The sequence below is a fragment of the Otolemur garnettii genome, unplaced genomic scaffold (genome assembly GCF_000181295.1).
Source record: "Otolemur garnettii isolate 467f Iridium unplaced genomic scaffold, OtoGar3 scaffold00222, whole genome shotgun sequence".
Lineage (NCBI taxonomy): Eukaryota > Metazoa > Chordata > Mammalia > Primates > Galagidae > Otolemur > Otolemur garnettii.
Genome location: NW_003852617.1, coordinates 332,795 through 357,847, shown reverse-complemented (window position 1 = coordinate 357,847; position 25,053 = coordinate 332,795). Strand labels below are relative to the sequence as shown.

The 25,053-nt window shown below is 36.6% G+C and overlaps 1 protein-coding gene across 3 annotated transcripts in view; it reads right to left on the bottom strand.

Annotated features, from left to right (window-relative positions):
- The window catches only part of NAB1 (NGFI-A binding protein 1), a 45,677-nt gene that overhangs the window by 14,326 nt on the left and 6,298 nt on the right, over positions 1-25,053 (bottom strand). For all 3 annotated transcript variants that reach the window (XM_012812759.2, XM_023508087.1, XM_023508086.1), the window contains 3 exons: positions 18,697-19,534; positions 7,318-7,451; positions 4,637-4,688 (listed from right to left, as the gene is read on the bottom strand). In XM_012812759.2, the coding sequence (XP_012668213.1) occupies positions 4,637-4,688; positions 7,318-7,451; positions 18,697-19,515 (1,005 nt within the window). In that variant the 5' untranslated portion in view covers positions 19,516-19,534. The remainder of the gene's footprint in view (positions 1-4,636; positions 4,689-7,317; positions 7,452-18,696; positions 19,535-25,053) is intronic.

Sequence of the window (25,053 nt, the reverse complement as noted above, 5' to 3'; positions counted from 1 at the left end):
AAAAAGGGAGTCGTCAAGGCTGAAAAAAGCAAAAAGAGGAGGAAGATGAGGAGGATGAAGAGGAGGAAGATGATGAAGATGATGATGAGGAGTAAGGTGGTTCCAGCGCAGTATTTTTTTCTTGTCTATAAAGTATTTAACACCCCTGTACACAACTCACTCCTTTTAAAGAAAAAAATTAAAATGTAAGGCTGTGTAAGATTTGTTTTTAAACTGTACAGTGTCTTTTTTTGTATAGTTAACACACTACTGAATGTGTCTTTAGATAGCCCTGTCCTGGTGGTACTTTCAGTAGCCACTAACCTTGCCTGGTACAGTATGGGGGTTGTAAATTGGCATGGAAATTTAAAGCAGGCTCTTGGTGCACAGCGCAAATTAGTTATATATGGGGATGGTAGTTATATGTGGTGTATATATAGTTATATATGGTAATTATATGGTATAATTGCTGTTCTGTTAACGGAATACCACTCTGTAATTGCAAAAAACAAAAAGCTGCAGGTTTTTTGTTGACATTCTGAATGCTTCTAAGTAAATACAATTTTTCTTATTTAAAAAAAAAAAAAAAAAGAGCAGGGACTTTGGCTCTTGATTTGTCAACTCCCTAAACAAGCTGTCAAGGTATTCTAAATACTCTGGTCATAGGTAGGATACCAGAAATCAACTAATTTTTCTTGATATACTATTTATTTTCCCAAATGCACTATTTTTACTCATTCTATACAATTAGCCTATCAAATGGTAATCTCTTATATTTAAATATTTTGAAATTTACATTGTTAAATTTTCTACTCAAAAATTAATTACTGGATAAACTTTCTTGGATCAGAACATAGTTACTGCTGCTATCCGCCATTTTCAAAGATTACCAGTCTTGTGTACATTTTGCCCATCAGACCATCCTAGTAGGAGGACAGGTATAATCCCAATAGTGTTTTCTCACACCTACAGTACTTTGTGAATGAATGTTCATTAGCACCCGAGAGGATAGTATAGTTTTGCCATTTAGGAGCCAGAAATAGATTGGAAGCCCTGCCTCTGCCACTGAGCCTTTGTGGGTCTCTCCTTGGCTGTAAAATGGAAATCATAAAGCCTCCATCTAGGCCAGGCAAGACTATCTGTGATAATGAATTCCAAAAGCTAGCAGGGACTAATACATAAAAGTCAATAGAAAGTAGACATTTCACAATTGCCCCAGGACTAGAAGATTTGAGATCTCTGATGAAAATGAACAGTAAAAAAAAAAAAGTAATCCACTTTCATTTCAGTTGAAAGTGGATACACACAGATGATTATATTCTGATTACATTCCAGTGGAGAAGCTATTCACCACTGGGCAGTCTGGGCAGGAGAAATACTCCCAAACCTCATTTACTAACTTGTGGAGTTGAAGAGGTACTTTCCCTAGCAGGCGTCCTCAAACTATGGCCTGAGGGCCACATGTGGCCCACCGAGGACATTTATCCAGCCTGCTGGGTGTTTTTGCCTCCACTGCCTGTCCTACTTAGCAGCCGACTCGTCCCAGGGCCCACAGTCTGGCCCTCCAACAGTCTGAGGGACAGTGAACTGGCCTCCTGTTTAAAAAGTTTGAGGACCCCTGAGGCTAGAGGTTTCATTCCAAATGGTTTGTAATACTCAATATATATACGAATAACAAAAGATGAGTACAAGTCACAACTGAGTACCCCTTGTAACTGCAGAAATCAAACGTGACTTGAATATTACAACTTTAATACAATTCTTTCCTTTCTTACAATGTGCATATGCTTTTTTGACACCCCATGTATTTAAAGAAACAAAAAGGTTATATCTAATGATATTAACCCAGTACTCTGCGGCTTCAAATAAGAAACTCAAACACTGTAACTAAATATAAGAAACAATTTGCTGAAATTTCAGATCAGGGCCCTTGGTCAGGTCCAACTTATCAATACAGCCTAATAAGAAACAACTACAGCTCAAACAACCTATGACATTCATGATCACAAATTTCAAAGTCCAATAGTAGTCTACTGAACAAACCTATAAGAACAGACAAGTGGAATTAAAGGTGGGAGCAACTTAAATCATGATCACACTGAGGGCCAATGGTGAAAACAGAAGTGGAAGTATGACCAGCCTAGCAGCTGGCTACTTGTCCTGCCCACTGTGTAGGTTTTGTACCTTCTTTCCTTTGAGCCCTCCAATGGCACATGCCTCCTTAGCAGTTTCTATGTTCACCTGCCTTCCTTTTCAGTGGCAGTGAGTCACTTAACTAAATCCACAAGGATCTTCTGTTACCTGTTGGCTGGCAGTGCAGTATGACAAAACCATGCCACTGATTAGACCATCTTTCATTATAGCCTTTTACAGAATTTCAACAAATTTTCTGAATGGTACTGAGGCTAACCATCTTACTACATGCTCACTAACCATGCATTACTACAGAGCTAACAGTGAGGTAGATTACAAACACATGCACAATTTTTTAAAAATATGTACCCCTTTTTAGACACAATACTTCTTTGAGAACCACTGCTTTGATTCAAGAATCAAAGATGCTTATCTACAGCCATGCTATTTCATCCAACAGATATTATTAAGTGTCTATTAAGCAGAAGGCACTGTTATAAGCTCTGAGTAGTAAATACACAGATAACAGCCCTATCTTCATTTAATAAGGTACGCTGATAATAAATTTAAAACAAATACAGTAGAACCTCCATTCTTGACCACTTCCTTAAGTTGACTCAATTTTCATAAACTAGACATTTGCCACATGTACTCAATGGAAGTTATTTATCTTGAACTCCTCTGTATGTTGACCAGTTTGTTACAGTCCCTTGGGTGGTCAACTCACAGACATTCTACCACATATAATAGTTTCAGATAGAAGTGTCATGAAAAACAGAACAAATCAGGAGAATGAGCCCAAGGATGACCCCCAAAGGAGAGGGTACCTCTTTAGAAAGGGAAGCAGATATCAGGGAAACTCAGCTGGGACCTGAAGCCACCAGGAGATGTGTAAGTCTAGGCAGAGGGAAGTGAGTGCTGAGGCACAATTGAGTTTGTGTGTTCTAGGAACAGAAAGTTGGCCAATGTAGGGAGGACACAGTAAGAACACTGAGTATGGCAGCAGATGAAGCAAGAGATGCAAGCTGGAGTGAGGTCATATAAAGTCTTAGATGACCTCAGGAAAATGCTTAAATTTTATTCTAGGTACAGTAGAAAGCAACTGGAAAGACTTAATCAAGAAAGGGGCCAGGTGCAGTGCCTCATGCCTATAATCCTAGCACTATGGGAGGCCAAGGCGGGTGGACTGCTTGAGGTCAGGAGTTTGAGACCAGCCTGAGCAAGAATGAGACTCTGTCTCTACTAACAATAGAAAAATTGAGACAAGAAGATTGCTTGCACCTGAAGTTTGAGGTTTCTGTGAGTTATTATGCCACGGCACTCCACCAAGGGTGACAAAGTAAGATTCTGTCTCAATAAATAAATACATACAAATAAAATAAAATAAAAAATAAAGAAAGAGATTTAGGTTTTTACAGCATAACTCTACTTTTGGTATGAATAAAGGATTATTGCCATACATATTGATACTAAGTATTATTTGATGAAGAAAATGTAGGGCACTCAAACATATTTGTTTTAATCTGAAATTAATGGGATAGCTAAGAGAACACTGTTCTCCATCCCCTATGAGGAAAAGAAAGGAAGGGAGGAGCCAACTGATTTCAGATTTCCACTTTGCTGCAGACTAGATATTTTGAATCCAAATTAAGGAACAGTAGTTCTGAAACCATTCTACAGTTCTGGAAGCCCTAAGAAAAGTACATTTTTCTTACTCAACTCCCACTTTATCAATTTTAAGTCTAAAATCAGAAGAACAGCCTCAACCATGATGCTATAAAGGTTTTCGTTACAGTAAAGTCTCTAATTTATAGCTACTAAATTATTATTTCCCTCAGACAGTCAATATAAAGAAACTAAAAGTCAGCTTCTCTGCATGTATTTGGTAAGATGACTAGTGATGTAAATAAGACTATTAAAGGAATAGCTTATCCAATTAAGAGTTTTAAATCTGACCAGGCATGCTAGCTAATGCTCGTAATCCCAGCACTGTGGGAGGCTGAGGTGGGAGGATTGCTTGAGCTCAAGAGTTGGAGACTTGTCTGAGCTAGAGTGAGATCCCACTCTAGACCAAAAAAAAAAAAAAAAGAAACCCAGCTGGGTGCAGAGGCGAGCACCTATAATCCCAGAGACTCAGGAGGCTGAGACAGCAGGATGTCCACAGCCCAGGTCTGAGACTGCAGTGAGCTATGATGACGCCACTCAGAGCATAGGTAAGACTCTGTCTCAACAACAACAATAAAGTAAGAAACTCCAATCTGCAAATCAACTTTTGATAAATTGACTGGACATCAATCTAGTCATCACAGTTTCCTTTTAAGAATTTCTTTAATCAGCTAACTCAAATTACTACAGATACTATACTTTAACAAAATTCCGTATTGTTTTTAAGATTCTATAATTCATTTTTTACTAGTTTATGGGACTATCTTCTTTTGTCTGAACTAATAATATTTTATTTTTAATGATCTTGAAAAAAGAAGCAGACATTCTTCACATAAGAAAATATAATATATCACCATACCTCCACTTTAATTCTCTTTGGGGATAATTCATCTCTTTCTCCACATTTTGACCTAAAGGAAAGGGAAGAAAAACTTGAGGAAGAAACAGATTTTATTCCAAAGGCATTTCTATCAATAACCTTCCACCAAAACATATAGCCTGAAACCAAAAATGAAATATTCATACTAAACATAAAATAGTGAAAAAGAGATTTTTCATCATTTTCAAATTAACATTAGGGGAATATGTAAATACACTTACACATTTTGAAAGGCTACTATGTAAGAACTCCCCACAAAGCACTCAATAAATATGTAACAGTTATCACATAGTGAAAATGCAAAAAAATCAGGGAGGACATCCCTTTATGATTCAGTAGAAACAACTGATAAGATGACTAAAATCATCACTTAAGATGAATGCTTAAGCCTACATGAGATTAAAATTCATTTTATCTATCTATCAAAACTACAAATGTTTTTACCCTTAACCCAGAAATCTCACTGCTGGGCATCTATCCCAGAGGTACCTGCACATGTAAGAAACACCAATGCATCAATTCTAAGGCACCTAATTATTTCACTATGAAATACTACTGCCAATTAAACTAAAACAAGTCATCAACTGTAAGTTATACATCAATATAAAAGATGTTAAAATGTGAAAAAAAAGCACATTTTAGAATTAACAAACTATGATATGTATGATATTATTTATTGTAGTAGTATTTTTAATTGCAAAAGACTAGAAACTCAAGTATCCATTGACAGGGGACTGAACCAAATGAATCATGGTACATCAACACAAATCAATACCAGGCAGCTATAAAAAATAACAAGAAAACATATATATGTACCTCATGCTAACACAGAAAGCTCTCCAAGATATGTTAAGCAAAATATAGAAAAACATCAATGCATGCTACCTTTTTTGAAATAGAAGTAAAAATGAAAGAATATATTTATATCTGTTTGCATGAGCATAAACAGACACTGGAATAATAAAAGAGAAACTATTAAAACTACCTATAATAGAGAAGGGAACAGGGTAAGAAAAGCAGGAATGGGAGTGTAACTTTTTTGTATTACCTTTTTACACAGTTTTGGCTTCTAAATTATATAAAGGTGTCAACATATTTTAAAATATATTTATCTTAAAAAAGAAATATTAATGGGGCGGCACCTGTGACTGAGTGGGTAGGACGCTGGCCCCGTATACCGAGGGTGGCGGGTTCAAACCCAGCCCCGGCCAAACTGCAACAAAAAAATAGCCAGGCATTATTGCGGGCGCCTGTAGTTCCAGCTACTCGGGAGGCTGAGGCAAGAGAATCGCCTAAGCCCAGGAGCTGGAGGATGCTGTGAGCTTTGATGCCATGGCACTCTACTGAGAGCGATTAAGTGAGACTCTGTCTCTACAAAAAAAAAAAAATTAATGAAAATACTAGAAGAAACAGCTAAATCTGTTGAAGGCAAGTGACTTTGGAGTGTAGAAATGAGAAGAAGAATGGAGAAGTGGGAATGAGGCAGAGCATAGGAAATACTGAGTTACATTATAAGCCTCATGTACTATCTGACTTCTTAAATCATGGACACATACCACTTATACTCAGAAAGAAAATGTTGTATAATACGATGAAGAAAATGAAAAAACACTGAATTAGACCAGTTATCCAATTCAAAAAAAACCCAAACCTTGTAAATAATCCTATAATGTTGCTGTACATCCTTGCTCTACCATTTAGCTTCATTTACTCTACCTGATTTTTCTTATTGTCAGTTTGAAATATGTAAATATGAGGTGGAACAGAAAATGAAACTTGTATGATGTTGGAAAAATAATGGTGATGACAGTAAACATATGCAGTGCTGGCTTTTGAACTTGAGCATGCACAAGAACCATCTGCGATGTTTGTGAAAATTCAGATCATAAGCGTGCACCCCCAAAGACCGTGACTTATTAGGGCTGAAGACAGTGCTCAGGATGTGAATTTTCAACAAAAACTCAGAGTTAAACTATGCATCATCTCACAGAGAGTGGCATGCACAACAGACAGTGGGCTGGAAATCAGGGTCCACGTGGAACCAAGCGAAAAAAATCAAAACGCAGACAATGCTTACAGTTCGAGTGAGGATAAGATCAAGAATGATATAGTAAATTACATTAAATTATGAAACTACTATTGCTTTTCAATATTAATTTTTTTATTTCAAACTCACAATCCATTTGCTAGAAGTATCTTCCAATTTTCCTTTACGTACTAGTCATTAGAGTCTTTTTACATATTCACCAACCCTGCAAACACCTTACAGAAGAAATCACTCTGTTTCCGCAGAGAGTTCAACAGTTAGCTAGGAGGTGTGTAAGTCTACGAAGGCTGTCTGACTAAATCCCATCATCACACTCAAAACTGAAGTGAGAAAACAATGCCTAAAACCACCACCAAAGTGTGTGAGAGAACAGTGTCTAAACCACTACCAGAACAATGCTATAGTGCCAGGGAACTGTGTCTTTCAAAAGAGAGAAAGAAGAGAATTAAAACAACAAATACCACTTTAGTCATAATGCTTTGAAAAGTCACTACATTGTTTAATTTTACAGAACTACAACCACATCTCTGCTTTTTCAGAAATATTTATTCAATGGATGGTGTTTCAAATTTTATCAAATAATACAAAAAAAAATCGCCAATTAAATACTTACTTGGTGGTTCTGTAAGTATATTTATAGGTGACTTCTCGAGAGATCTGCCTCGCCAGAGCAAACAGTTCATCTCTTCTTGTCAGCAAGGCATTGTCCTTCACACAGAGCTGAGCAGCTGCTTCATTAACAGTGAGCTAGACATCCAAAATGAAGTTTCAAAAATTAAAAACATTTCTATTTTATCAAAATGTATGCGGTTTCTTTCACTTAAGAATATAAAAATGTCATATCATTACATAATAAAATCATAATTCATAAAGACCAGGATAGTATTTATTCCTAATACCAAATTTCCAGAGAAAATCGACTCTTTTACCATCTCTCAGACCCCAAACTAATCAAAAAAGTCATCTTGGTTTTATTTATTCACATGTTTTTATTTATTTTTAGTTAAGTAGGAGCGTTTACAGACATCAAGGAAAATAAAAATAAAAAGTTAAAAAAAATTCTGCATCTAATTTTTCTTACAAAAAATTAAAATATTTGATTAGGTGACATGGCAAAAATATTTCCCCAATAAAAAGTGAGTATACAAGGTCTGACAGATTTCTTTAACATGAACGGATGTGAAAATTCTTAAAAAGAAATCAAAATTTAATAATTTTAGTTAAACACATATCATATCACTTAGTACAGTTATCACAAATGAGGACTATATTGAAAATCAAGGTCTTAAGAGTCTAATCTCTAAGATCTATTTCTACCCCTTTCATGATATAGTATTTGCTAATATTGCCAGTACAGAGTTACTCACTGTCCAAACACCTTAAACTAACATTTAAAATAGCAAATGGTATCCTAAACTCAAAACCTGTAACTGTTCAATAAGCTGGCAAATATATTTTTTCACATAATGTTATCCATATAAATTGATATAAGGAATTGCTGAGAGGTATATCAGACTTTTTTAAAAAGTAAAACATATACTCAATTGATAGCAGAAAGAAAAAGGGATGTGATGAGAGACAGACCTGAGATAAGTCATGCTCCATCACTTACACTGGCTGGGACTTTGGGAACACAACAACTGCCCCCCCCCAAACTCAGTTTTCTGAAGGCAAAATGGGATAATATCACTATCCCAAAGGACTCTCACAAGAAATGAGGAGACACACAGACACGTAGCTGTTGCTGGTGTCAGCTCTTGTTTTTCTTTTCCTAAGAAATCAGGTACAGTAGGTTATCTGCAGTTTCATTTCCCACAATTTCAGTTACCTGCAGTCAACCACAGTCTGAAAATACTGAATGGAAAATTCCAGAGATAAACAAGTCATAAGTATAATATTCAACTATGTGCCACCCTGCTCCATCCTGCCCAGGATGTGAATCACCCCATTGTCTGGTGTATCCACACTGTCTACGTCCGCTATCTGCCAGTCACTTAGTAGTCATCTTGGTCAGACTGACCGTGGCACTGCTGCAGTGTGTGTGTTTCCAGTAACCTGTATTTAACTGAGTAATGGTCCCAAACTGCAAGAGTAGTGACTGGCATACTGTTTTAATTGTCTTATTTTGTTATTAGTTATTGTTGTTAATCTCTTACTGTGCCTAATTTGTAAGTCAAACTTTATCATAGGAATGTATACATAGGAATAAACAGCAAATAGGGGATTCGGTACTATCCACAGTTTTAGGCATTCAACGGGGGAGGGGGGGCATCTCAGAATGCATCCCCTACAGCAGGGGACCCCTGTGGGTCACAACCCTTTTGGACTGTATTAAAGGTGTGCAGCATTAGGAAGGTTGAGAACTACTGCCCTATAGATAAGAAGGGCCACTGTATTCACCCCTTCTCTTTACTCAGGCCTCTCATCTTTATTTAAAATAATTTTTCTTATTTAAAAATTTTGAAAGCACAGAGACAAATGAAAATAATGGCAGTACACAATCCTTCCATCCAAAATGACAATATTTTAATATGTTATTCCAGTATTTCTGTGTACATAAAAACATAAATATATATATAAAGACAGATTAGTAACCTACTTTCTTTAACCTCATGTATGCTGTATTTTTTATCTTTGCCATGTATCTAGGAAGAGACTTGGCTTGTTTACATCAGTATCAGGCATTGGTTGGATGTTCGATATTTGTTAACTGATGAAAGAATTTAAACATCCTGGCCTCGCGCCCATAGCACAATGGTTATGGCGCCAGCCACACACACTGAGGGTGACAGCTTTGAAACTGGCCCTGGCCAGCTAAACAACAATGACAACTACAACAAAAAATAGCTGGGCACTGTGGTGGGTACCTGTACTCCCAGTTACCTGGGAGGCTGAAGCAAGAGAATCTCTTAAGCCCAAGAGTTTGAGGTTGCTGTGAGCTATGCCCCTCTACCAAGGGCAACATAGTGAGACTCTGTCTCAAAAAAAAAAAAAAAACCCGAATTTAAACGTCCTTTATAATATTTTTACTATAATCTAGTATATATCTATACATACAATTGTATATTGTATATAACTGTATATAATACATATATTGTATATATCATATATATAATACATATATTGTATATATCTATACATATAATATTCCACTGCAGAAAAGAGCAATACATTATGTAAATGAACCTCACTCTGGGTGTTAAACTACCTCAGTTTTCATGTACTACAAATAAAGCTGCAAAGAACATACTTAAATGTGCATCTTTGCACACATATCCAATTAGTTCTTTGGAAGGAATTCCTACAAATAGATTAGTTAGGTCACAGAGTATGCTAAATTGTAAGAAAGGTATACATTCTAGTCTTAAAAATTTATATTACCACTGAGAAAAGTTGATCTAAATTATAATAACACCAACAAATATATTAAGAGTCCATTTCCAAAAATCCTACCAATACTGGTTATTCTCTTTTTAAAACTTTACTAATATATGCTTTAAATAATATTTGACTATAATTTGCATTTTCTGATGATGAAATTGAACCTTTTTCTTGTTTTGACCTGACCTATTTTAAAAAGTTAGGCATTAGTCTTACAGTTTCTACCTTAGGTACAGTGCACAGAAATAACCTTCCTACCCTAAAAACATACATAAGGTCAGACAATTAAGTCTGCAAATTCATCCTAGAAAAAGTGCTACATACCTCCTTTCTGAATATCACTATGCTCACGTCTGAAATACCTCTTGGGAAGCTATGCACCAATGAAAGCACCTAGTTTACCCTTGAAAGCAATTTTGGAATTCTTTTTCTAGAATGGCCATCACAGCTTTTGCCATACAAAACTACTTTGAAAGACAGACTAGGTGTTGGTATCAGTGCATAGCTACCCAAGGGGAGTACTTTAAAGGCAACCATGGTGATATTCAGCAATAAGGTGTGTAACACCTTCTCCTAGGATGAGTTCATAATTGTCTGACCTCATAAATGTTCTACAATGTGACAGTTTTACTTTTTCCTCTTAAGTATTTAATCTATCTAGAATGTTTTATGGTTTATTGCAAAGTCAAATAGCAAACAAAAAAAGTGTTAACGGTATATGGTATGATATAAATATCAAAGCACTACACGCCCAATGTGAAGCTATAAACCTGTAGCCCCAGGAGAATGCAAGGAAAACTACCTGTCTTGAATTTTAGTATTGACTAGAAGAGAAGACACTTTTGAGATTTCATAGCCCCAAATCAGCCTTCACATAGATCTTCAGCCCTAATTCACACCAAGTAGGTTAAGAATTTATTCTCACAGGGTCCCAGATTTGTAGTATCCCCAAACGCCTGGTGAAGCAAAAGCAAATAACCTCTAGGGGAATCCACTCTTTCCAGGTCTCTAAACATTCCCACAGTTAAAGTCATAAGAAATATGAGTTCACAGAAGTCATAAAACATCCAAAGAAACAAGACACCAAAAGTGAAAATTAGAAGGAACAACAGACAACAGAATCAGACCCTTAAAGACTTTAAAGAAATAAAAGCAGTTGAAGATACGATTAAAAAGCAATACAGTAAAAATGACCAAGAAGAATCAAAAATCAGGAAAAGAGAAACTGGGGCAAAAATAGAAATTTTAAAAGCACTCAATAAAAAATAGAAAAACTGCTAATTTCTAAACATAACAATGAAAAGCCAAAAGCCCCAAAAAACTTCAATTACTAAGGGAAAAACACTAATAATATAGAATTTAATTACCTCTCTCCAAAATAATTAAGAATGAAGACAAAACAAAGACACTTTCCAAAAGCACAGGAAAGGACAGCAGGTTTGCCCCCAGTAGGGCTTCATCAAGAAAATTCTAAATGATGCATTTTAGAAATGCAGGAAACTAATCTCAGACTATAAAGCTAAAATACAAAGTTTGGTGGAGATACAAATAAAATAACAGAAATAAATTCAAAATTTAGTCATTATAATAAATGTAAATGAACCAAATGTTCCAGCTAAAGACAAAAAATGTCAGACTGGATTCCTTAGAATCCAACTATTGATATTTACAAGAGATATATAAAAAACATGGATTCAGAAAGGTTGACAATAAAAGGATAAAAAGATGTAATCAATCAATTACTAATAAAAAGAGGGCTCATGTATTAATATCAAACAAAACAGGTTTCTAAAGCAAAATGTATTATTATTATTTCTTTTTTTCAAACAGTCTCATTGCTACCCTTGGTAGAGTTCCCTGGGGTCACAGCTCATAGCAACCTCAAACTCTTGGGTTTAAGTGATTCTCTTGACTCAGCCTACCAAGTAGCTGGACTATAGGCACCTGCCACAATGCCCAGCTATTTTTAGAGATGAGGTCTCACTCTAGCTCACAGTGGTCTCTAACCTGTGAGCTCAAAGAATCCATCCACTTCGGCCTCCCAAGTGCTGGGATTACAGGCATGAGCCACCACTGCACCCAGCCCTCAAAATTAATTAAAGATTAATAAGATTATTGTAAAAAGAAATAGATAACTATAATTACAGTACAAGATTTTACCATACAACTTTTTTTACTGATAGAACAGATTAAAAAAAATAAGAATATAAGAGGTTTGCATAACACACTTAATACACTTGTTAGAACAGATACATAAAGCACACTTCACCACCAACTGCCTAAGATACTATTTCTCAGCACATAAACAGTGCCACAAACTAGACCATAACTAAACTCAACAAATTTTAAAGGACTGGCATCACTAACCACAACGTAATTCAGTTAGAAATCATTAAAAAAATAATGAAGGGGAAAAAAATCACTCATATTTGGAAATAAACAAACACTTCCAAATAATTCATGCATCAGAAATCACAAACAAAAGAAAAAAAAAAGAACTGAAAAAAAGACCTATTAAAATTTTGAGAGTAACACTAAATGAGTATATAGTGAGAATTTATAGCTTTAATTGCTTGTATTAGAAAAAAGAACATTAATGATCTAAGCACCCTAATTAAGTTAGAAAAGAATAAAATAAACTCTAAGAAAGGAGTTGAAAATAAATACACATACACATTACGAGTTGAGAACATCAACTAAGGCAGAGCTGCTTCTTTAAAAAGATCAGGGGTTGGCAAACTTTTTGTATAAAAGGTCAGAGAATAAATATTTTAGGCTTCACAAGCCAAAGTCTACATTGCTACTCAACTCTACCACTATCGCACAAAGGCAGCCAAAGACATATCATAAGCAAATAGACATTGTTCTGTTCCAATGAAAGTTTATTTATAAAAATAGGAAGCGGGCCAGATTGGGCCCATGAAATACCCTAGTTTACACATCTCTGAAAAATAATAAAGCTGACAAACCTCTGGAAAGGTTGATCAGTGAGAAAAGGAGATATGTGTACAAACAATATTTATTAGGTCTTAAAAGCTACAAACAACTTTATGCTAATAAATTTGAAAACTTAGATGAAATGTACATATTCTTAGATGAATGTAACTTGCCAAAAGTGACTCAAAAAGAAATAGACTATTTTAATAGTCATATAATCCATTTTAAAAAGTCATCAGAAGAAAATTCTCATATTTCCTTGCAAATGTTAGATGCTGAAAGCTATCCATTCTAAGCTTTGAGTTCAGAATAAAGTAATATTAACCTATTAACAATGTGCCCAAATTTAAAGATTCAGCATTCCTCCTTTGAAAGCTGAAATTGTTAGGCTCCTCTGAAACACTCAGCCTTGACTTTGCCACACTACAATGGAAACTAACCTGAATTTGGCTTTACTGTTAATTCTACCAGCCTGGGTCCTTATCTTGGCAATCTGCTTAGCACCCCAATTCCCATAAAGTTTCCACTCTGTCTGTAGTGGACTACAATGAATCACATTCCCATTTTCCCCTTCCTATCTTTCTAGTGTTCTTTGGCTAGAAGTTATCTTCTGAGAAATATTCTGTAACCCCAAACTGTCTACCTGCATATATTTCTGAATATAAATTCCTACATTCTCCACTACCCTGCTATTCCCAACTTTTAGTTTCTCTCTCCTCATCCAAGAAATATATGGACTTAATATATAATAGATATTGCTAAGCTGCTTTCTTAAAAAAGTAACAATTTACACTTCTCTCATTATCATGCACCTGTGCATTTCTCTATACTCTTAATAATACATTTTCACATTCATTTTATTCTTCGTCAGTCTAACAGATAAAAATTTCATTGCTCAAATTTATTTTCTTAAATGAAGATAAGCAATTTTTCATATATTTAACAGATGTCCCATTTTATGTTCATATTTTGTTTTTAAAGTTGGTGCTGTCTTTTTAAAAAATTGGTAAGAACTTATTATATTTTAAGAATATTAACTCTTTGCCTTATAACATTTTCCCAAATAATCAATTGTCCTGTGACCTTTCAGGGTTATATCATGTGGAAGTTTAATTTTATGTAATCATGTCTATTGATCTTTTCCTGAACGGCTTCACTAGTCTAATTCTCTGTTCCCTCCCTAGTACACAGTTATTTTACTTTGTTACTTCAGCAGCTGTGTAATATGTTTTGATATCTAGAAAAGCAAATACTCCATCATTAGTCTTGTTTTGCAACTTTTCCATTGCTTTAACTAATCTTATATATTCATTTTTGCTTCCAAATGAAATTTTAAATGTATTTGTCAAGTTTCCCCAAAATTTCTATTGTTATTTTGGTTAGAAATGCCTTAAATGTATAAGTGTCTGTATAAGAAATATAGTGTCTGTGTACTAAGATCTTTTATATTCCTCAGTAATTTTATGCTTCTTTTGTTTATATAGCTTTTATTCCTGTTATGTTAAACACTGTGCATGTTTAATGTCTATATTACCTATATATTTAAATTTATTTGACTCAAATAGAATATGTAAATATATAAGATAAAAAGTGATAAAATTATAAAGGAGGCTTTTTCTGACTACTCAGTGGCTATCAGTGGCTGATTTTTGTATATTAATCTTGTTTTCAGCAATTTCAACATCTGATCTTTTTAAATAAATTATTTTATATATGACTACTGGAGCTTAAGATCAAAGAATTGGTTAGCAGAATGCCTTACAGTAAATCTGTAGCTTGACTTATTTGGGGAGTATCCTTTTGTAGTAGTTATATGTTATTATTGCTATACAATAACTGCTTTGCAACAACCTAGGAATAGATCAAGAAAGAACATTTAGCATTATAATGCAGTTACAAGTTGATGCTTTTATTATTTCCTACAAAGCATTAGAGGAATCCACTTAAAAGTCTATGTAGCTGTCATTAAGAGAAAACTAGAAGGCAAAGGGTGTTGGCAATTTTAGTTTCATGCTTTTATTTACTTTTCATATAATTTTCAAAACAGCACATGAAACACAAAAAGTTTGAGTTTAAGAACCTGTATTTTTATCTAAGTAGAAAAAATTTTTTTTTAAATTAAATCATAGCTAGGTACATTAATGCAGTCATGGGATACAGTGTGCTGGTTTTATATACAATTTGAAATATTTTCACCAAACTGGTTAACACAGCCTTCATGGCATCTTCTTAGTTATTGTGTTAAGACATTTATATTCTACATTTAGAAAGATTCACATGTACCTTTGTAAGATGGATCTAAGTAAAAATTTTTTTAAAAATTACTTTAATAAACCCAATCAACCTCACTGTTTTCAAAAACATTCTACCTTACCTTAAACAAATCCCAAGAGAATTATTTCATACTTCACTTTTGCAAAGGGGCCCTTTGCTTCTCCAGGTAAGTAGGTACAGATGGCATTTAAGTAATGAGCTTGCATACAAATCCCTAATGGATGAAAATCAGCAAGGTTTTTACACTTGAAAATAATTTCTACTGTAATAAGCACTTAAGATGCATATTCTTGTAAGAATTTTCATATCCCTAGAAGAATTATGGAATGAATCATTATTAACCCCCTCTTTTTTTAAGCTAAAGACTCAGTCATAGTCTTAGGACCTGGGTAGGTATGATCTCGTTTGTAGGAGTCAAACCATAAAGACAGTCAAACATAAAGACCATAAAAGGCTGAGGCTTAGAGTTGTTCAAGTTGTTGGTTTGGGGCAGGTTCTACAGGAGAAACTCAAAAGCAATCCTAGAAAGAAGTCCAGGCAGGCAGAATTTTCCATCTATCCAAATGGGGTTTCTACAATCTGGTTTGACCTTCGTCTCTCGGTCCATCAAGTTCAACCTGTGTTCACTGCTTCCTCGCCTTCATTCTGCAAAGTCTAAGTGTCCCTGCCTAAGCCTCTGTCACCCTGTGACCTGCAGGTACTGCAAAATCTGTAAGGAGGATGCTGGGACAATACAGGAGCCAGGAAATGGAACTGCTGACATTCAGGGATATAACCACAGAATTCTCTCTGGAGAAGTGGGAATACCTAGACACTACTCAGCACAATTTGTATGGAGATGTGATGTTAGACAACTATATAAACCTATTCTTTGTGGGATTTGCTGCCTCTAAGCTGGACCTGGTTACCTTTTTAAAACAAATGAAAGAGGCTTAGAATGTGAAGAGAAAGGAATCATTAGAGAAACATCCCGTACTTTTTTTTTTTTTGAGACAAAGTCTCACTATGTTGCCCTCAGTAGAATGCTATGGCTTCACAGCTCACAGCAACCTCAAACTCTTGGGCTTAAGTGATTCTCTTGCCTCAGCCTCCCAAGTAGCTGGGACTACAGGTGGCCACCACAACGCCAGGCTATTTTTCCCCCATTGTTATTGTTGTTCTGGCTGGCCCAGGCCCAGTTCGAACCCACCAGCCTCAGTGTATGTGACCAGTGCCCTACTCACTGAGCAACAGGCACTGCCCCCACCCCCTTTTTTGAGACAGAGTCTCACTCTGTTGCCCTGAGTAGAGTGCCATGGCATTATCATAGCTCACAGCAACCTCAAACTCTTGGGTTTGAGCAATTCTCTTGCCCCTGCTTCCTGAGTAGCTGGGTCTGCAGGTGCCTACCACAATGCCCAGCTAGTTTCTCTATTTTTTAGTAGAGATGGGGTCTGGCTCTTGCTCTGGCTAGTCTCAAACTCCTGAGCTCAAGTAATCCACCCACCCTGGCTTCCCAGAGTGCTAGGATTACAGGCATGTGCCACTGCTCCCAGCAGCAGCACTACACGTTAAAGGAAGCTACAGCCAATCTTTAGAAAGCCCCAGAGAAACCCTGGACTTTGGGTACAGGATTACACTGAATTACGTGTTCGGTCAAGTGTTTCTAAAGATCATAGATTTAAAATTGAGGAGGATATTTCTAAATGTCATCCATTTGATGAGTCTTTAATTAGAACTTTATTATTATTCTATCCAAAGGGGTGTTAGCAAACAGCAGGTGGTAAACTAGGTTGGAATCCATTCTACAGAAAAACATGTGCAAGTCTATAAAGGTGTAAGTGTACAATAATGTTCATGTAGTGCTATATGTAACATTAAAAAACCGCAAAAAGTCTAAATGATATTGAAAAACGGTTAAGATAAACAATGGCACATTTACATTATGAAATACAGTGCAACCCAGAAATGAGTAAGGCAGCGCTGTGTGAACTGTACTGAGTTGGGAAGATACTTAACAGTATACTGTACTATTCAGTGTGTTGTTCCAAAAGGAATTTGGAGAACAGTTTGCAAAATATGATTCTATATTGGTACAGGTAAAGAAAAGTATCTAGTAATTGACAGAGTCAATTACCTTGCATCCTTTTATAATGACTGAATGCTTTTACAGTGAGTACATATTCTTTCATGTTAAAGCACAAGTCTGGGGGAAATGATCTGATGCCAAATATGAAATACTGTGGTCAATTTGGACTTTCTTCAGAGGATTTATTTTTTCATTCTAACGGACATGTGACCTGTAACAGTTAAAACAGACACATGAAATAGTCTTTTTAACTTCTGAAAATGCATTTATTTTCCAAGCATTTATTCGGTATATTAGATTCTGGGGATAAAAACGATGAATGAGAGATTATTACCTCTGTCTTGAAGAATCAAAGTATACTTTGCGGCCCAGACCAGTATACAAGTAAGTACAATAAAGTACTGAAGCTACTGTGACAGAAGTGTATGCAAGGATAATAATGAAAAGGAAAGGATATATATTATTCTTCTTAAAGGAAAAGGCAACAGAAAAGAGCTAAATTTTAAAGATGATGTGCTGGCAGGACCACACCTATGGAGCATATTGCAAGGGTACAAGTCAAATCTGTCAAGTGTAGAACATAAACGTCTTAACACAATAATCAAGTAAATGAGGCTAAAGCTATGTTGATTGGTTTGATGTAAGCACGTCAGATTGTATAAAAAATCAACACATTGTACCCGACGTATGCATAAATGTACTCATGATGTATGTGTAGATGACTTAATAAAAAAAATAAAGATGATGTGTCGGCAAGGTAGACAAAAGGAGAAAGAGAGTAAATACAAAGTTTATACACACATGGCATCTATGTTAGAGATATACATTTATACAAACACACACACACTCTTAAGCAGAATATTTTTGGATAGAATGCTACCAAAACAATGTTCAAAGCTATAATTCTTCCAATATTCACCTAATATAACTGTGTTTTCTATGATAGCTGAAACTGATTTAAGTTCTGGCTATTTTTGCAAACTTTTTCTAAAAAAAAAAGTACACAAAATTTTTTAAATGATTCTATTTTATTTCTTAAGAATCAAACTGCCTTAAAAAGGACAAGATTTTATGCTTCTGCTGCTGAAATTCTGACATTTTTTTAAACGTCACCTTTTACTGTAGTTCCAAAGTTTAAACATGCTTCAAGTTCAACACAAATATACCCTAACACATTATAGTCTATTTTCATAAAAGAGCTGTACAGTGCTAACATTTATATGTTTTTAATACTGCTTTTAAAGAGCGCTGTCTCCTTTGCCACAAACTAGTAAGCAAACATTATTTCTTAAGAAATAGCATGCCGCACACATACAGAGAAACACAGTTTACCTCATGAAGCGTGAGATGTTTCCCATCCTTTCTCTTTGAGTCAAATCTGCCATATATTGCACTGTATTTCCGGATTTCCTCTTCTTTGTGTGGATCATCATCGCTCATCTCAAAGATGTGACCAATCATTTTGGCCAACTTCTTGTTGGTCTTTAGCAGCTCTTTCACTTCGTTCAAGTCACTTTTGGGCAGTGTGGGGGCCATTCGCTCCACACACTCGGCCACAGAGAGTGCAGCAGCAGCATCCAGAGCCTCGCTGCTTTCCTTTGGGGAGGCTGGGGAGCCCAGGTCTGCTGGGGACAGACTGTGCTCACTCTCAGTGGCCTGGGGGCCTTGCCAGAGTCTGGACTCACCAATGCTCTGCAGCGCCAAGCTCCCCACCACATCTGACTTCCCCTGTCCCAAGCTCTGCACACACGTGGTGGCGGCACATTTGGGGATTTTTAAATGAGGTTCCCGAGCATTGCTACTCCTTTCGTAACTACTGCAGGATATTCCCAGCCATGTTGGTGATCCTTCTGGTAATTTGTAAATAGGTATGCTACTGACAGGAAGGGAAGTCAGTGGCTGATTGAAAAGGCCAGGGTTTGTAACCCAGTCTCTCAAAGCCTTCTGGAGCCTTCTAACGTGAAGGGGTTTGCTAGCCATGCCCACAAGCGCCATGATTTCCAAAAATTCCTCTTCTCCAGCTTCACAGAGTTGCTGGACATCATCACCACCTTGTTGGATAAAGGCATCAAAATAAGAAAGTAGATTGGCTTTTTGTAATATTCTATACAACTGCAACTCCCCCAGGGTCCTGGGTAAGGCTGCAGCCATTACTATAGATGGGTTTAACCTGCACAAAAAAAAAAGAGAGAGAGAGAAAGGAAAAAGTCATCACATTTACATCAAACTTCTTAAACCAAATAAATTAGACATTATAGAATTTAAGAATAAAGCATAAGAAAAACAAGGAGCATCGGCATAGCAACTGCCTGTTAAGGAAGCATTCTCTCTATATACTTTATCTAATTTTATGCTCCTAATAACCCTAAAGGTCAAGAACTAAACTGAGCTACTCCCCTAACAGAGAACAACTCATAAGGAGTCTGGGGATTCAAACAAAGGCTCCATATCCCATCTGGCTATCTGCTTTGTTCCAGCCATGGTGTGGACACAGAGGTGGTATGAAGGATAATAAAACTTAGTAGGATGTAAGAAGTAGAGTATGCTACCAATTGCTAAACACTTACTTTGTGCTATGCAATATATGATAAACACTTCACTTTATATATACCTAATCCTCACAACAGCCCTGTTAAATAGGTATAGTTATTCTCATTTTATAGGGAAAAATGAGCAAGAATAGTCAGGCAGATAAAGGAAGATAGATTCCAGTATGAACTGGAGATAAGAAAATAAAAAGTGGTATACATATTTAGGAACCAATAAAAAAGAGGCAATGAAAACTCAAACAAGTGACAAGACTTGGTGATAAGTTAGAACAAGTGATGAAGAAAGGGAAACAAGTTACCATTTGTTGATACTTTCTAAGGTTTGAGGAAGAGAAGTTTAGGTAACTAAGATTACATGGCTGAGTCCAGAACTTTGACAGATGATACTGAAAAGTAAGGATGATAGGATTCCCTTTCAAACACATTGCACAGGGTAGAAGGCTTGTGCAGAACTGCCCCACGCGCAAAATAACAGACTGGAGTCTAAGTATGTATCGGGGCTAAAGAAGTACAGATGAAAGGATGGGGGTGAGCCCTTTAGAGCAGCAGCAGAAACCCTAAGACAGAGATGAGGAAGGAACATACTTTTAGAGCCTGGGCAAGACAGAGAAGTCTATTTTTAAAGAGACAGGACAAGATCCCACAAAATACTTCTTGCAATCTCATCAGACTTTAAAAGATGTTCAGTTACCGAGACCTCACATGTACAATGAGGAGCTGACCAAGTACTTCTATTTAGGAGAAACACATACACTTGTACTCACTGTATCCTTAAGATTAAAAAGACTCTGTGGCCCTCTATGGAGGAAATAACAAAAGGCACACACCAGAGGAAGAGGGAAGATCTGCTCTCAACTCCAACAGTGCAGAGCAGTAGTTCACTGGAAGGAATATAAGCAGAGGGATATTAGGAACACCCCTGAAAGCCAAAGTCACCAAAACTGGGACTTCTGTTTCACACCATCAGCCAGGATGCCACACAAATTCTAGTCTCAGTCCCTCCAAGGAACATGGGCGTCCCTAACACTGTGAAGACTGATTACTGGGAAGCCTCACTTCCTCTCTGTCATTCACAGTCTGTTGTGGTCAACTAGCAAATTCCTCAAATTTTATGGCTCTTTATTTGCAAGGAAGAGTCTGTAATGCATAACCAGGTGACCTGATGACTTCCCGAGACGCAAAAAAGAATGAATGAGGGCCCAGTAGCTTCGGCTGACATCCAAGAAATCACTTGGGGTGATTTTAAAAGTATAATTTCCCAGGTCACTGAGCTGCATCTCAGGAGACCTGGATGATTTAGCAAATTTGGCAAAGTGCATAAGGAGATCCCTATTTAATAAATCCTCTGGGCGTCATAAACTCCTACAGGTTCTGTGATCATCAAAGTTCTCTAGATACACCTTCATGTCACGTCAGTCCCGTGGGTAAAAAACAGTCTTGCAATTTCTAAATCTTCTAATGGAAGATCTGCTTGTCCTCCCACTCCAGGGAAGGTCTATCATCCAGTTGGACACTAACCCACAAAAACACATCTCTCAGGAGATATAGACTCAAGTTTAAGTCTATATTAAACTACACTATAACAAATAGAAGGGCTTCCAGGTAGTGACTAAAGTAGAAGAATGGAAATTTTACTTTCCCATTATACAACTAATGCAATTGTTCCATAGGCTTTCAACTCAAAAGTATCTTTCTTTTCTTTTTGTTTTTGAGACAGAGTCTCACTCTATTGCCCTGGGTACAGTGCCCTGGCATCATAGTTCCCAGCAACCTCAAACTCTTGGGCTTGAGTGATTATCTTGCCTCAGCCTCCCAAGTTGCTGGGACTACAGGCACCTGCCATGATGCCCGCCTAGTTTTTTTTTTACATTTTTAGTAGAGACAGGATCTTGTGCTTGCTCAGGCTGGTCTCAATCTCCTGAGCTTAAGCAGTCTATCCCCATCAGCCTCCTGGAGTGCTATAATTACAGTCATGAGCCACTGTGCCCAGACTCAACTCAAGAATATTTAAAAATATATATATATATAAACACATTATAATCTTTTTCAAAAAAGAACTATAACTATGCAAGGTTTATGGAATGATCAATTAACTCATCACATGTACTCCCCAGATAATAGAAGGATGATTACATGAGAAAATATGGGAGAATAGAGTTTTTAATCTTTTTATAAGCAATAAGAAAAATGTGTTAGACAAACAAAAGACTTAAGAAAAAAGGAACTAAAAGATCCAAACTTAGGTTTTATTCTTCTGAGACAAAGCAATGATTTTAGAAAACAGTAATGTTTCGAGTTTTATCCTTTGTCATCTTTACCCACAAAAAAAGAAAAACCTCTAATTCCCCAAAGAAAACCTTAAGAAAGTAGTTCATAATATAGTATCTCCATAAAGATGGACCACACCAACTGCACCTGTCCAAACTCAAGACAACAGATGAAACATAACTAAGCAAAGCATTCAAGAATCCTGGGAGGCTTCTGAAAAGCCCACACTTACTGCTGGGAAAGTTTTCTCCTTAAGCTTTTGCTTTAGGAGAATGTTTCAGTTTCTTTCCAAAGCCCGCTGCGATAATTTAAACACCCACCCCTTCACACATTAACTTGAAGTGATTTAAAGGAAACTTTTGTAAGATTTTCTTTTTTCACGAAATCTATAACCATTCATGCTTTGACAACATAAAGGTCAAATAAGTTAAAAGAAAGCTTCTACCTGCATCTCTGCAACCTGCAGTAAACACTAAAAGGACCCCAACAAAACACTACACACAGGTAGCTCATCACATAATAAACCACTCAGCTGAAAACTGTTATCTGGCCTTTTCAAGATATCCTGAATAAGCATGCTGAGTCTGACCTTTTCATGCTTTCCACTGCTAAGATAAAGCAGTTATTCATTCCTACTGCAAAAGCTAAACCTGAGGCCTTGCTGCAGGTATACAGCAAACTTCTCCTTAAGGCAGCTTAAATGTTCCTCACCCTGCTCAGTCCAATTAAAAAAAAAAACCCAGTATTAGGAAAGAGGAATTCAACTATAAAAGATCAGTTCAAGACCATTAGTTGTTGTTATTCATTGATTTTAAATGGTAATGATTTGTTCCAAAATCTTTTTTTAAAAATCTCACTTTTACTCCTTATAGAGTAGCAACAGTCATCTGCCAAATTCAAACCAAGCTAAGTGAAATAAACAGCTAGTTTGATCCAGAAAACTTAACTCATCAACCCGTTTCCCTATGAGAAATAAGATTTCCCTGACATTCTCCATACTGGGATCTGTGGGTTTAAGATAAGAGAGAGGCCCTTACTGGTCACTAGTAAAATTGAGAACAATTCCTTCAAATCTGCCTCAATCCCACCAGCTTTCTGGTCTCACCACTCTATCAAAACTCTCAGGCAACTACTGAGTTATCCTTCCACCCCCTCAGCCTCTCTCTCACCCATCTCTCTGCTGCATGACATCATTCCTTGAACCCTGACTTTGGTAATGCTATATTGTTTTCCCTACCTTCCCTTACTATATTCTAAATCCAAAATTCCTTTAAGTTTTATTTAGATCTCTTCCTATTTTCTGTCCATATTCTCCCTTGATGATCTCACCCCCTCCCAGGCTCCAATTATCACTATAAGCAGATGACCTTCAAATCTATCTGTAGCTTGGATCAGTGGTTCATAGGCCAGGGTCATTAAGCTACTACAAAGTGTTCTCAGGTCCAAATGCACACTAAGCACGTACTACTGAGTGAAAAAGACATCATGCATCTGCTTTAAGTAAACTCTTTTAAAAGTATAACTAGGTTTGTTTTGTCATTATATATACTCTCAATCTAAACGTTAGTGTGAATAGCCACAATTTTTTTATTTAAAAAGTAATTTTTATACCTGCAAAGTTTGAAATCATCAGTCTGAATCATTCTTCCAAACTATAATTTGGCATTCCGTCTGGAGGATTATCAAAATCTCAAATCTGATACATTCAAAAGCAAGTATATTACCTCATCTTGCTCTCTTCTTCTAGATTCCCAAATTTACTCCTCCCAATTCCTGCTGCTTGCACTACTTCTGATTCCATCTTTGTTTTCTCCTTTCCTTCGTCAAATCTACATGTTTTTAGGCCATACCACCATGCTTTTCTTTCTCTGCCTCAAAAGCACCTAATTCTAGTGTTCACTGTTTCTTTCCCTAACTTTGCAAACAGCTCATCTTCAACAGACTGCACAATGCAATGCCAATTTTACCCTTCGAAGGGACAGGCAATGGCTCTTTACTTATCTGCGCAAATTTCTCCAGTGCATAGAGAAAGATACCCAAACTACAAACACAAGGTCTGACCATTAAGTTCCCAGACTCATCCTAGAAACAGTGCTACATACCTCATTACTGAATCACTATGGTCACCTTCAAGGTACTCCCCTTGGGAAGCTATGCACTGATGCCAGCACCTAATTTTGGAACTCTCTTTCTGGAATGGTCATCAGAGCTATCATTTATAATGTCAAACAATTAAGTTCATGAACTCATCCTAGAAAAAATGGCACATACCTCATTCCTGACTATCACTATGGTCACCAGATGGCCAAGGGGAGTACTTTGAAGATGATTGTAGTGATATTCAGCAATGAGGCATGTTGCACTTTTCCTAAGATGAGTTTGTGAACTTAACTGTCTGACTACATGAGCAACCCAGACCCCTCTCTCTTCCTTAACATGCCCCAAACCCTGCCAAACAGATACATGGGCATTCCTCAAATGTGCCTCCCACTTTCCTGCCTGTGGCAGGCATCTTCCCTCCTCCAACCTCCATAAACTTTTCCAAAAAGCCTTTCCTACACCCTCTGGCTGTAGGTATCCTCTTCCTTCTCTGAAACCCACAATACTTCTTCTCTTTCATTTTTTACACTTATTGAAATGTACCAAGCACTGAACCAGTTCCAAGGATACAAAGGAAAGACTGTCCTTCATGGAGAATCAGTTGGGAGAGAGACTATCAAGAAGCAGACACTTAAATACTAAGATGAATGCTATGTCAAGGAGCCAGAAAACAAGGACAACTAGTCTCTGCAGAAAAGGTTACTGTTAGGTTATAAACACCTTGAGGACAGGAATTAAGTCCTATTAATCTTTCTTTCTTTTTTTTTTTTTT